The sequence below is a fragment of the Anolis sagrei genome, chromosome 5 (genome assembly GCF_037176765.1).
Source record: "Anolis sagrei isolate rAnoSag1 chromosome 5, rAnoSag1.mat, whole genome shotgun sequence".
NCBI classification, from domain to species: Eukaryota; Metazoa; Chordata; class Lepidosauria; order Squamata; family Dactyloidae; genus Anolis; species Anolis sagrei.
Genome location: NC_090025.1, coordinates 49,424,771 through 49,437,563, shown reverse-complemented (window position 1 = coordinate 49,437,563; position 12,793 = coordinate 49,424,771). Strand labels below are relative to the sequence as shown.

The window sequence follows — 12,793 nt, the reverse complement described above, 5'->3', positions numbered from 1 at the left end:
TGCATGTACCTTGCAATTATGGACTACTGAATCTTGTATATATGGACCACTGCTATTTTATAGCAAATTTTCTACTGATTTTTGGGAATTGCCTTTCCCTCCTCTTGTACATGCTTTTCTAAATAACTGCTGTAGTTAGATACTACGGGGCCCTGGTGTGGTGTTGGGTGAAAAAGGGTGACCTCAAGGCAAGAGTGCAACATTATCTGCAGTTTCCCATATTGCACTGAACACTGACCTGTGATAGGCTTTTAAAGGACACACAGAACTTCATCAGAAAAGAAGCAATGAAAAAGCAGGCGTCTACTTGCAGAATTGGATCCAATGTATCAATATACGTAACACAGAATACACAGATTAAATCATTTTCCTTATTGTATTCTTCTAATAAAACATATAGTGTATATCAACTATGTTTAAGCTAAGGATAGTTCCATAACATCATTTTTCTCTGTTAAAATAATGAAACTGGTGGCACACATTTTCTGCTTGAGTATTCAAATACAAATCTGCAAATAATAAGATGGGCTATCTGGATGCTTACTTTGCTAAGCATACGTTTGTGAATAAAGATAATGTGACACAAAAAATTAATGTATACAGCACATTAAATAAACAGTTGTAAATGCTCTTATAAGGGAATGTTTCCCGATTATTGTATGCTGCCACAAGGTACTTAAATATAGTGTAAATAGCGATCCCTTGGGATTTTGTAAACTACACCAAAATAGATAGGATAATGCAAACCTGTGGAATTTTATTATTGTTTTGAAACATATGGAATTACTGTAGAATAATCTTCTATCTTATGATGCTGTCATGCATCATATGATGCATACGTACCTTTCCACAGCATTTCCCTTTGTCTATAATTTTCAGGGCAAACTCCTTTCCAGTGGATCTATGAAGAACAAGAAAAGAGAAAAAAATATGAAATAAATCTTTGCCTTTTTGTTCAATGTTCATTTCTGTTTTTATCTGAGTGCACATTGTGGCAATAAGATCTCTTTTCATCAGTGGCAACAGATGACAAAATTAAGGCAGAAAACTGCTTTTATACATTTTTTCTCTCTCAGTGAGATATGTCTGCTGTTGCCTTGACTACCAAAACAGGCTTTCTGCTGTCACTTACTATAGAGTGACCTAATGGTTCACATTATGTCCTCTTTTAGCATCAGATGTTTCATTTCATTCAATTCTCTATAACTGACAATTGCATGACAACCATTTACAGATTTGTTCATTGTTTCAGAGTATGGGAATAAGGCTGACTGGAGAGATTTGTATTATGTTATTATGTTAGTTAGTCCAAATCCTATAGCATTTAGAAAATTAATTAGACACAAATAGCTTTTCGAAATGTTCATATCAGAAATATTCAGTGACCATTCAATCTACATCTATGAAATCTTTACATTGTTTTAAAAAATAGGCCATCAGAGTGTCCTACAGATTACACCTGTTTCTATTATGTTTAATCACTACAAGCTTAAGGGGGAAAGGAAACACTGCAAGACTTAATTTGCTAAAAACATTTGAATTAACAGGCTTCAGGTTTCTAATGCTAATTGTAAAAGTAACTTCGGTAAAAATAAAATAAAATAAAAAGATACTCAAGAGGAAGAAGTGACCATTTTAGCAACACTGAACTATGGTGTAACCATGTCCAAATAAAAATGGCTTCTGTATTCTTTACTAAAGCAAAATGAAACTACAATTCATAAAGACTATTTTAAATTTCCAGGTTTTTTTTAATGCCTCTACCTGATAATAGTCTATCCTCAGCAATTCTACTATCACAAATTAATATGTGCCTGAAAGAACACTTGGTTAGAAATTAGGCTTGTGCAATTCGGCTGGAAGGCAATCTGGTTTCGACCTCCGAATATCATTGGGCACCCAGATCTGTTTTTGGCCAAGCAGCTAGAAGATCAGGGAAGATCCCGCCAATTGGCAGCAATGGAGAACTTGCAAGGCTCCTCTTTCCATTCCTGGGATCCCTTCCTTTCTTTCTTTCAAGGGAGTCTGGATCTGAGCAATGGCTAAGGAAGCACCCTTCCTGGGACCCATTCCTTTCTTGCCTTCAAAGGAGTCTGAGTTTCAGCAACGGGGTTAAGGAAGTACCCTTCCTGGGACCCTTTTCTTTTTTTACTTTCAAAATAGTCTGGATTTGAGCAACCCAGTTAAGAAATCAGTGTGTAAGACATGGCATGGTGTTCTATTCAGCTTGGCCTAACAGTCAGGGCTCACAGGGAAACCCCGTGTGAGCAGCATGCAGCAGCCTCTTCACGCACTGTGTGGTGCTGAATAGGGCTGGAGGAGCCATGATCAGCTGCCACGTGGTCCCGTAATGGACAAAAAAAATGACATCTGGGCCCTTACAGCCATCCAGCTAAACCAAATAAGCCGGATTGGCCAAAGGGAACTGACCACTCCACATCTGTGCACAAGCCTATTAAAAATACAATGACCCGAATGTAATAGTTTGTCCAAATTCTACCAAATCCACTAACTCCATAAAATATACACCTAGTGCTGACTTTTCCATTGATTCAATGGATTTACTCTTATTACCATTAATGCATGGCAAATTGTATATATTATGTCAGTGAAAACCCCCACTTTACTACAGCACTTTGCTACGAATCCAGAGGTTTGTAAACAAAGGTTTCCTGCAATGTATTATGTAGCAAGGCCCACAGAGCTTTAGCATCCTCCACTCCTTTTCATGGACCTGGTTACCACTTCTGTTTAATCGCAGCAGCTTTTATTTTGAAAATGATTCAATAGTGCCCAGTTATTATGAGCAGAAATAGCAGTAATCATGATATTTTGAGGCAGTCACGCTTGGCTAATCAATCCATGCTGTACATGTGTAGTACCTGAGTTGAATATATTAAAGACTGCTGTTAGGGAACAACACGGTGTTTGTAGCAGACTACCACTGGTGCGAAAGCACAGCTGCGTCTGCTGGGTTGTCATAGTTACAGCTGGATCCAGCCGAGAAGAAAAGCAAGGAAAATTTCAATAGCACTTTGAGAGGCATGTGCAGAAATTATATCCAGAGATGCATAAGTGCAAGAAATGCTGGTGCAGGCAATGTTTTTGAAACAATTGCCCAAAATCCGAAGGAACACTTCACCAAGCACAGCATTAAGATCCAAAGCATAGATTTTAACATGTTTGTGGGATACTATGCTATGATCCCACAAATGCACGTATAGCAATGGAAGTATAATGTGGAAGTAATTTCTTTTTTCTTATGTGAAATCCTTGACTTGGCTAGAATCTATTTGAAGATAGCTCTTTCTAGAACCAATGATATGTTTTGAAATTGCCACAGACATAGCTAAAATCCTTTAAGAACTGAGCCAAGTATCATTCAAAACCCAAAGAAGTGTATATAAATCAGCATTATGATAGTGCCTTCTATTTTAAATTGCGGTGCACTGTATTTATTTATTTACTATATTTTTACCTTGCCCTTCTCACCTTGAAGGTGACTCAGAGTGGCTTGCAAGGATTGGCAATACCCAATGCCATACAAACACAAATACAATATACACAAATATTAAAATCAAAGCAATTAAGAAATCATAAAATATATTTCATTAGCACATTAAAATGAGCTTTTAAACCCAAACAAATTCTGAAACATAGTCCAGAAGCCATTCCAATTATCACGCTTACTTCATTGCTGCCTACTGCACTGATTCTCCAAAGGTTTGGTCGCATAGCCAGGTTTTCAGTTTCTTTTTGAAGGTCAGAATGGAGGGAACAGATCTAATTTCACTGGGAAGGGAGTTCCAAAGCCAAGAGGCCACCACTGAGAAGACCCTGTCTCTTGTACCCACCAGTTGCGCTTGTGAAGGAGGCAGGACCAAGAGCAGGGCCTCCCCAGAAGATCTTAATCTTCATGGTGGTTCATAGGGAGAGATGCGTTCAGACAATGAGCACTATTTCATTTTTTTTTAAAAAAGGGTAATGCAGAATGTTTGAAAAGTATATATGTATAGATCCTGTTTTTATTAGTCTTATTCTTTGTTTATACCCTATATTTCTCCCTGAAGGAACTCAGAATGACTAACAACCGCACACATCGATTTAAAACAAAGTTAATACATTTTTTTTTAAAAAAAACAGTTAAATAGTACTGTGTGTCAGAATAAAAATACAGTTAAAATATAATAAATACAGTTAAAATGCATTTTATTATTTTTCTGCTTTTCTATTTTAATTGGGACCCAAAGCATCTCACAACCCTTAGTACAATTTAAAACTTACAACAATAAACACTAACATAGAATTAAGCATACAATTATTAAAACAACCCAGTTAAAATTCTATTAAACAAGTAAAAACTGTGCAAAACAATTAAAACATCATACAGTATCTCCTGACCCATTGTTTTAAAATCCTGCTTTAAATTGGGAGGATAGCAGGGAGGGGACCCTTCTGGCCTTCCTGGGCAGGAAGTTCCAGAGTTGAAGGGCAGCCAACAAGAAGGTCAACCGAACTTGTGATGTGGTGGGACTGAGGGAAGGACCTCTCCTGAGGATCTCAGGGCTCGAGTAAGTTATACAGGGAGATACAATCTGCCAAATAGCCTGGATGTGAGCCATATAGAGTTTTATAGGTCATAACCAGCACTTTGAATTGTGCATGGAAACAAACTAGCAGCCAGTGGAGGACTAAAATGTCTCTACTTAACTGTGGATGGAGAAGAGTCTACTGAATTCTTTTGTTATTTAATTCTAGATTTAAGGGCATACATATTATCATCCTTCAACTCACCCATGGGATGGAAGAAGAATGCTCCCTAGTCTTTTGTTTCGAATACAGTGGAACGAAGAAGTCCTAAGAGTCCGGACTGGATTTACTACAAGCATTTATTATTTTGATAATGATCATTCTCAATAGATCAAAGAGAATGGTTGTGTTTTAAAAAGATGCAATTCGTATATATATAGCAATGAAAAAAGACTTGGCCGCTGCTTTTGCCATATGAAGTCTTACACTTCTTTTCTCTGCTTCTCTCTTTCCTTTGCTTCTTCCGCTTCTGTGCCTCCCACAGCTTTTCTTACCTCACCCTTCTCCACGTTTCAATTTCTAGCCATCTGTTTTCCCATTCTGTTGCTCCACTTACTTCTGTTCTCCTTTTCAGGCACCTGTCTCCTTTTGCCTATACTTTGACACTTCCTTGTGTCCATGACTTGGATTCTAAGGTATTAATCTGACAAAGTTCATAGAAGAAAAAAGTTTCCTCTCTCTCTTCCAGCCTTTCCCTGCTTGCAAGAATTCAAGTCTAGTTGTCTTCTCCTTTTGGAAATGCCTCCCTTCTCGAAGAGATTCAGTCTGCCTGTCTCTACTATCTTTCCAACAGCAGGCAAACCCCTTTCTGTTTAAAGAGTCCTTCAACCTTTAATTTATCAGCATAGAGGAATATCTGTTTAAGTATTCTTTCTTTTAGTATATATATATTATTCTTTTTAACTGATTTAGTCTCAATGTATTAAAAGGAGTGTTTTAACTGAATGTATGGTTTGATGCTTTTAACACTTTTGTATTCCAGGTTGTTTTAAATGCTCTGTTTTAATCATATTGCAATTTGCCTTGAGTTCCATTTGAGAAAATACAAATAAAAAACATACATGAAAAATATCTAATGATATTTGAGTGAGTTCTCTTTTTTGCTTTATCAGTGTCATTAGGGAAGGTAAAGACACTGAATGTTACATTGATTTTTTTTTTCATTCATTGTAAGTGTCCAAAAGAATTGCTCTATTTCAGAAGCCCTGCGATCACTTGGTCATTTGAATACATGAACTAGATCACTAAACTGGAGTCTAGCTATTGCTGTAATTGGGGGGGGGGGGGGGGGGGGTTGGCAAGGCAGCTGAAATGTTACCAGGCAGTCTGGATTTTAGTCAGCGATCCAGTCTCCATAGCTTGTATGGATTGTTAAAGTGCCTTCTGTTGAACATTCCATTATGCAGATATATACACTGTTCAAAAGAAATGTTGTATTGCCTGGTGAGGGAAAGAAGGCTAAAAGGCAACCAGAGATCAGAAAGTGTCCACCACCTTCTGATCTCTCTTACATCTCACACCTCAACAACAAGGAAAAAGTAATCATTGCTGTAAGTTTTTCGGGCTGTATGGCCATGTTCCAGAAGCATTCTCTCCTGACGTTTTGCCTGCATTTATGGCAGGCATCCTCAGAGGTTGTGATATGCTTCCTACATGAGGATGCCAAGGTAACCTATCAGCATGTCCTACCTTTCAAGCACCACTCCCAAATCCCACCTTGATCCTTATTAGGAGAGCAGTAGACACACCCAACATCCCATAGGGGGGACGGATCCAGAGTAAATAGGCACTTTACAAATCAAATTACAGTCTTTAAAAATGCAGGTTCATTTCTAAAACAGTTGTATGTTGTGTGTCCCTACATCACCAGACTCAAGATGGGTACAGACATTTTTCAAGCAGAGACTACCTTTAAGAGGCAATTCTGACAGAACAGCTCCAAATTCTATCAAATCATGCCTTATAACAAGTCTGTCCTTCCTCATAACCTTTATCTTTCTTTTGGCAAAAGATGCCATATTCTTTTGGAAAATGTGAATCTCCATGACCATTTGGGAAATGAAAATCATAACCTTTTTGGAAAACCATTGGTCACTGATGTTCCTCAGCATTCATTCAAGGCAACTAGGTCTCTCATCATTAAACTGATGTACCTAGGTATATATTTGAACTGCTAGGAACAAAGACATGCCAATGCACAAAAACATATATTCTGCAGTTTCAGAAGTATTCTTTGAAATTTCCCCAAAACATCTACTCTCCCTTAAAATATATCTGCCTTTAAAACATGTTCTCAAGAGACAAAATAGTCTTCTTCAAAAGTAACAGAGTTGGTTTACTCACAAAACTTCATGTATACAGCATATATGCACTTTGCTTATGAGTCCAGTTACAATATAATTTTAAGTAGCTTCTCTGTGTAGGTAACACAGGACATCTTTCTTGCATTCAATAGTCTATAGTCCAAAAGAATCTTTAAGCATACATATTACTGAAGTCTAAACTGTATAACTGTATTCATTGGTTCTGATGCAAACACACACTTCTCTATATGGCTTCTACTCTCTCTAAGTGTCCAATGATTTCTATCTCCACTGAAGTCTAAAGCAAACACAGATCTAGAAGTCTTAATCCTGATCACATGGTCTGCAGTTCCTCCCATAAAAAAGAGGTTAAGTAAAATTGCAAACCAGTCCACACTTACAAAACAGTAAGCAATTATATACATAACAAACAACTAGTGGAGACTTGAGAAGGTTGCTATTTCCAACACTTTTTCTCAAGGTCACCTGATGTTTACTGGTTAAAAATGGTTATGAATGTGCTTTAGACATTGATCAGCTTTAGATATACAACAAAAAGCAAAAGATTTAGCAGCAATACCTGACTGTTCTTGAAACCATAATAATTTCTCAATATATACTCAGTGCACAGATTTTTTAAAACTACATTCAAGTAAAAGTTAGGCAATTTCATGGCTTACCGTTCTATGCATTCCTTTACCACAGCAAAATTGCCATCTCCAATCACCTTCCCCACTTTGTATTTCTCAAGAATAGTTGATGTCCCTGAACATTTGTTTCCATTCAAACCTACAGATGGAAAGAATAAAAAGCAAGCTGAGTAGAGAAATAGCTGTCTGATTGACCTTCAGTGACCCCTAGCTTAGTATGCATCTGTACCCTTAGTGTCAACATCTGAATTTAAAAAATAACTCATTTTAAGTACTGTGTCCTTTCAAATTTGCACCTAAAATGGGAAAGAAAGAGCAAGTAATGACCTTGCTGTGTTATCAGAGGGCAAGCATTAAGGCATGGTTTTCATAACTGTTTTTCTAACACTTTAACAGTCGACATACAGATATCATCTGATTAACTTATACTGCTCTCAGTAAAAGGTACCTGGAAACACAAACATCAAAGGTTTGGCAATGACACCAAATATTAATTCTGCAAAATTATTCACAATTACATTTTTTAAATACTAACGTTTTCTGTTTGGTTTTCATTCATAAACTTGTGCTTTTAACTATGTTTCAGGCGCTTCAGGGCTAAGTACATACAGTAAATATTACTTTTTATCTATTATGTTCTATTAGAAATGAAAGTCCATATGCCTACAAATGGTCAGACTGGTTTAGATGAATGACTTCAAAAGCAATATAAACACTAATACCTAGCCTTATTTATTGGAAATCTACAATGTAATACCAGCCCTATTAGTATTAAGGAACATGCAAACAAATCAATCAACCACTCCTACTTAATATCAATCAAAATGCAATACTTGATGGTCCCCTGAATGACAAATGCTGAAGAAATTGTGGTGCAAAAAATACCGATTTAAATGTGTCGTAAGAATGTCACAGGTAATAGGTAAAAGTTTTCCAAATGATAAGCAAAATAACAAATCTAACAAGACTACTCTTTTTATTTGATAATCAATGGAGATCACAAAAACATAAAGAACAACAGTGGTTTCATGGTATTCACTTGGGTTTAGTTCCAGGACTAAAATATGTGGGTGCTTAACTCCTTATATATAATGGCATGGTTACCATTATTACATAAAATAGGAGAACAAAGATTTGCTTTTTAGCCGGGGGTTGCTGAATCCATAGATACAGAATCCAGATGTGGAAAGCTGTCTGTAGTTAGCTTTTTACTTTTAGCCAAAAAGCTTGAAATTACTTTGAGATATAAAACTCTGAGGTGTTTAACAATAGAATTTGGAATGAAAGATCTTTAGCATGTTGCTTTGACCATATTGGAGATATGAATGATCCTTGGACTTTTTTTTTTTTTTTTTGCAGTTTGGTTACAATTTATTGACTTCAATAATTAATCCGCTAACTTAGTTGCCCCTCCTGAATTGCATATGAACAAGTGAAACAATGTTATTACTAGGAAAGACTTGAGGAAGTTTACTATATGTAATGTGGATTCCAAGATGGTGCTCCATTCTTATATCTTGAAAACTATATTTGAAACTTGTTATTTGGTGCTTATCTTTCTGATTGTTTAAATAATGCACACAAAAAATATTCAAAAACAATTCCATTATTAAATGTCTCTTAGAGTATTGATCTTTTTTGCAATTATCCAACCTTGCCTCCTCATAAACAATTTTCACAAATTAAACACAGTTGCTTTATTTAAGTGGAGGCTAAAATTGTGTGTGGCTATTAAAATATATTGCAATATAAATATGCATAAAATTCAGAATACCTGAAATGCTTGTAAAACTGATTAAAAGAACTTGCAGACTTTCTAGAACAGCAAAAACATCTCAACTCAAACGTTTATTTTCTGCATGGATGATCAAGATTTATCTAGAGAAGTCAATTAACAATTACCCCCCCCCCCCCCCCCCCTACTGATTGTTCTTGAGAAAAGTACTGCTAATACAGCAGCAGGAGAAAGCAGTTTAGACCGGAAGGTACTTCCTGTTTGTTCAAAATTAGATGCATCCACATCACTGCTGTTTCTACTGCTTCTAAAGCTGATATAACAACTTCATTTTGAGATTTCAATTGCATCTTCATATAGACATTTCCATTAAAAGGCTGTGAACACTTTAAAAAAGATTCTTACCTTCAGGACTCAAGCAGGGAGATAGTTCAGGCACACCATTCACATTGAGAGAAGACCCACAATGTTGAGGGATCTATGAGGAGATAGAGGAGTCATTTTATAGTACCTCAGGTAGATAATAAGCAATTACACTGGCAAACGCAAATACTCTTCAATGCAAGTCTTCAATGCAAAATCATATTTTATGGAGCCACTTGTTAAACTATACAAACACATCGAGACACACAACTGCAGTTTTATTTTAGAAACATTTATCAGGCATTTGACCCAGGAATGAACTGTACAATTGTGAAAAATTTCTCCTGCCATACGGTTAACAAAGTCTTTTCACCACATAGCTTCCTCTAGCTCACCTAAATACCAAATCATGAAGTAAATTGACATGTGAACAGCTAGAAATACATATCACAACCTCAGAAAATCTTCAATTTTAGATGACCACAAAGGTGATACAAAAGAAGGATCAGAAGAAGCAGAAATTCTTGAGAGTTAAAGCTCAAAAATGTACTATTTGTACTTATGTATGTTGAGAAATTTTAGTTAAACAACTTTTAAAATCCTGGATTGACTTATCCGTGGGTCAATGTAAGTATTGAAACTTAAGTCCTATCAAAAAGGAACTACAAAAAGGGAATGCACCTCCCTCTATGAGACAGTTAGAACACTAAGATCTGCCAGGGAGGTCCTGCTCTCAGTCCTGCCATTGTTACAGGTGTGACAATGGCGGGGACAATGGTGGGGACGAGAGACAAGGCCTTCTTGGTGATGGCCCCTCAGCTGAGGAACTCCCTCCCCATTGAAATTAGATCACTCCCCTCCCTCCTACCATTTAGAAAACAACTTAAGACCTGGTTGTTCAAGAAGGCATTCAATGATTAACAGGAATATGAAAATATGAAGTAGTTAAAGATAAAGATGACCTCAGGATCAATGTAAGACCAAAATGTTTTATGTTGTATTTGTGATTGTTGTTATAGTTTTAAAGTTTTAATGATTTTAATGTATTACTATATGTGGTTAATTTGATATGTGATGTTTTTATAAATGTATGGCACTGAATTTTGTTGTGAATCGCTTTGAGTCCCCCCATGGGTGAGGACAACGGTATATAAATACAATAAATAAATAAATACAATAAATATAATTAACTATCTCTTCCTCTGAGGAGAGTGGTGAGACCTTAAAGATGGGAGAACTCAAAAGAAACACTAATCCCCTCTAGTCTCTCTGCTATGGTGCCACTTTTGGCCATTCTGAATGCCTGTGGGAAAATGGCAGGACGGCCAGTTCTTTGGCATCTTTTTCCTTTGTTTCATCCTTTACATCTTTTGTTACATGCTTCTAAAATTTACCTTCAACATCATTGCATCCTATTCATAATTTTGGTGCCAAAATCTGCCCTCGACTGAGGCACAAGATCACCTTATACACAAGTATACATGGCAGTCAATTACTTTCATAAGTATTCAGTGAGTGCACCCTGCTATTTTTATCAGCTTTTTTCCCTGAAAATGAGAAATTTCTTGACAGTTGGAAAAGAGTAAGCTTAAAACATATATATTCTTCATATATATATTTATATTTTTCATATTTTTATATGATTTTGACAGTTTCTTATGTTTCAACCCATCCTCTGTTTTTATAAACAGGAGACAGATGCTACTTTTCATAAATAGCAAGATGTGGCACTTAGTTTTTAGATTAAGTTTAAAGACATTTACAGTTACATCCTGCTACACTTTATATTGATATATTTGTATATGTCTGAATATAGTATGTGTTTGTATTTATTATTCTGAACCACGATAATTTTGTAAACAACTCAAAGTAATAATAATAATAATAATAATAATAATAATAATAATATACTTTATTTATACTCTGTTTTAGCTCCACAGGGGACTCAAAGCGGATTACAACATACACAGATAGGCAAACATTAAATGCCTTTGATATCGTGAAATGACAACACACAAATACACAGAACAAAGATAAAAGCTTCCCCTTTCATCTCCGGCTTCTGTAGGCGGTGCTCAACTCCGGCCATGGAGAAGTACTCTTTCTCTTTTTCCAAGCTGAGGAACTTGTTGTTCATAGACACCTTCGGGTTGTGTTTGCCGGCATGGCTGCATGGGTGCCTTTTATTACCTTCCCGCCTAAGCGGTACCTCTTGATCTACTCACATTTGCATGTTTTCCAACTGCTAGGTTGGCAGGAGTTAGAGCTAACAGCAGGAGCTCACCCTGACCTGCAGCTCTGAACTGCCAACCTTTATTATACATTAATAACAAATTTTATGTTCTCAAGTACCAAAGTGACTTATTCAAACCTGTCAATTGTGGGTTTTTTTAAAAATCCTAAGCATTTTTAGAAAAAAGCTTTTGTGTAGTTGTAACCCAAAGAGTAGTTTTCTTCTTATTAGTTCCGATTTTCATACAAAGAAGAACAGTTACATAACATTTAGAGGCAAGCTGTGTACAAAAGGAAACTGAATCCTACAACTTTCTACCTGTGGCAAAGGAAAAAAGGATGAGACTGTTTTTCTTCTGCCAGTTCATTACATTTAATCAAAATGTCATCTGTCTACTCATGTAACACAAAAGAGAGTTAAGAATAAAAACAAATTGTCTTTATGGGATGTGTTTACTGGACACGTCTATTAATCTTAGTCATTAGATTAGAATAATGTACCCAGAATAAGTCTTCAAAATGATTTTATTTTGGGCTGGGTCAACATATTGTAAATATTATTTAAGGCTCACTAGGTTTTATATCTTCCATTTCATTAAAAGGAGAGCAATGTCTTCCCCATTGGAAATATATTGAATGCAGGTCATGGAACCAGACTGAAAAGGAAAGGCCCAAGCTCTTATCTTACAAAGTCATGAGTAATCTCAGTACTTGTTATTTTGCATGAGTCATGATGAGGCAGTCAAGCAGCTTTGCATCTTACAGTCTTACAGTTAATAAGTTTAGCTTTCTCTAAAGCTCCAGCAGATCCAAACTAAGTGCACTTTAAAGTCTTAATGTCTAAAAATTATTTACCTTCATAATGACCACATTTTGCGGTCTATTTTGTGGTTACATGGAGCAAAAATAATGAAAAATGA

At 36.2% G+C, this 12,793-nt stretch overlaps 1 protein-coding gene across 5 annotated transcripts in view; it reads right to left on the bottom strand.

The window, feature by feature from the left end:
• DCLK2 (doublecortin like kinase 2) overlaps positions 1-12,793 on the bottom strand; it is a 99,771-nt gene that overhangs the window by 23,710 nt on the left and 63,268 nt on the right. For all 5 annotated transcript variants that reach the window (XR_009631633.2, XR_009631634.2, XM_060778860.2 and 2 more), the window contains 3 exons: positions 9,684-9,756; positions 7,574-7,682; positions 844-901 (listed from right to left, as the gene is read on the bottom strand). Coding sequence is in view for 3 of the 5 variants with exons in the window: in XM_060778860.2 (XP_060634843.2) it covers positions 844-901; positions 7,574-7,682; positions 9,684-9,756 (240 nt within the window). In the remaining 2 variants the exon portion in view is untranslated. The remainder of the gene's footprint in view (positions 1-843; positions 902-7,573; positions 7,683-9,683; positions 9,757-12,793) is intronic.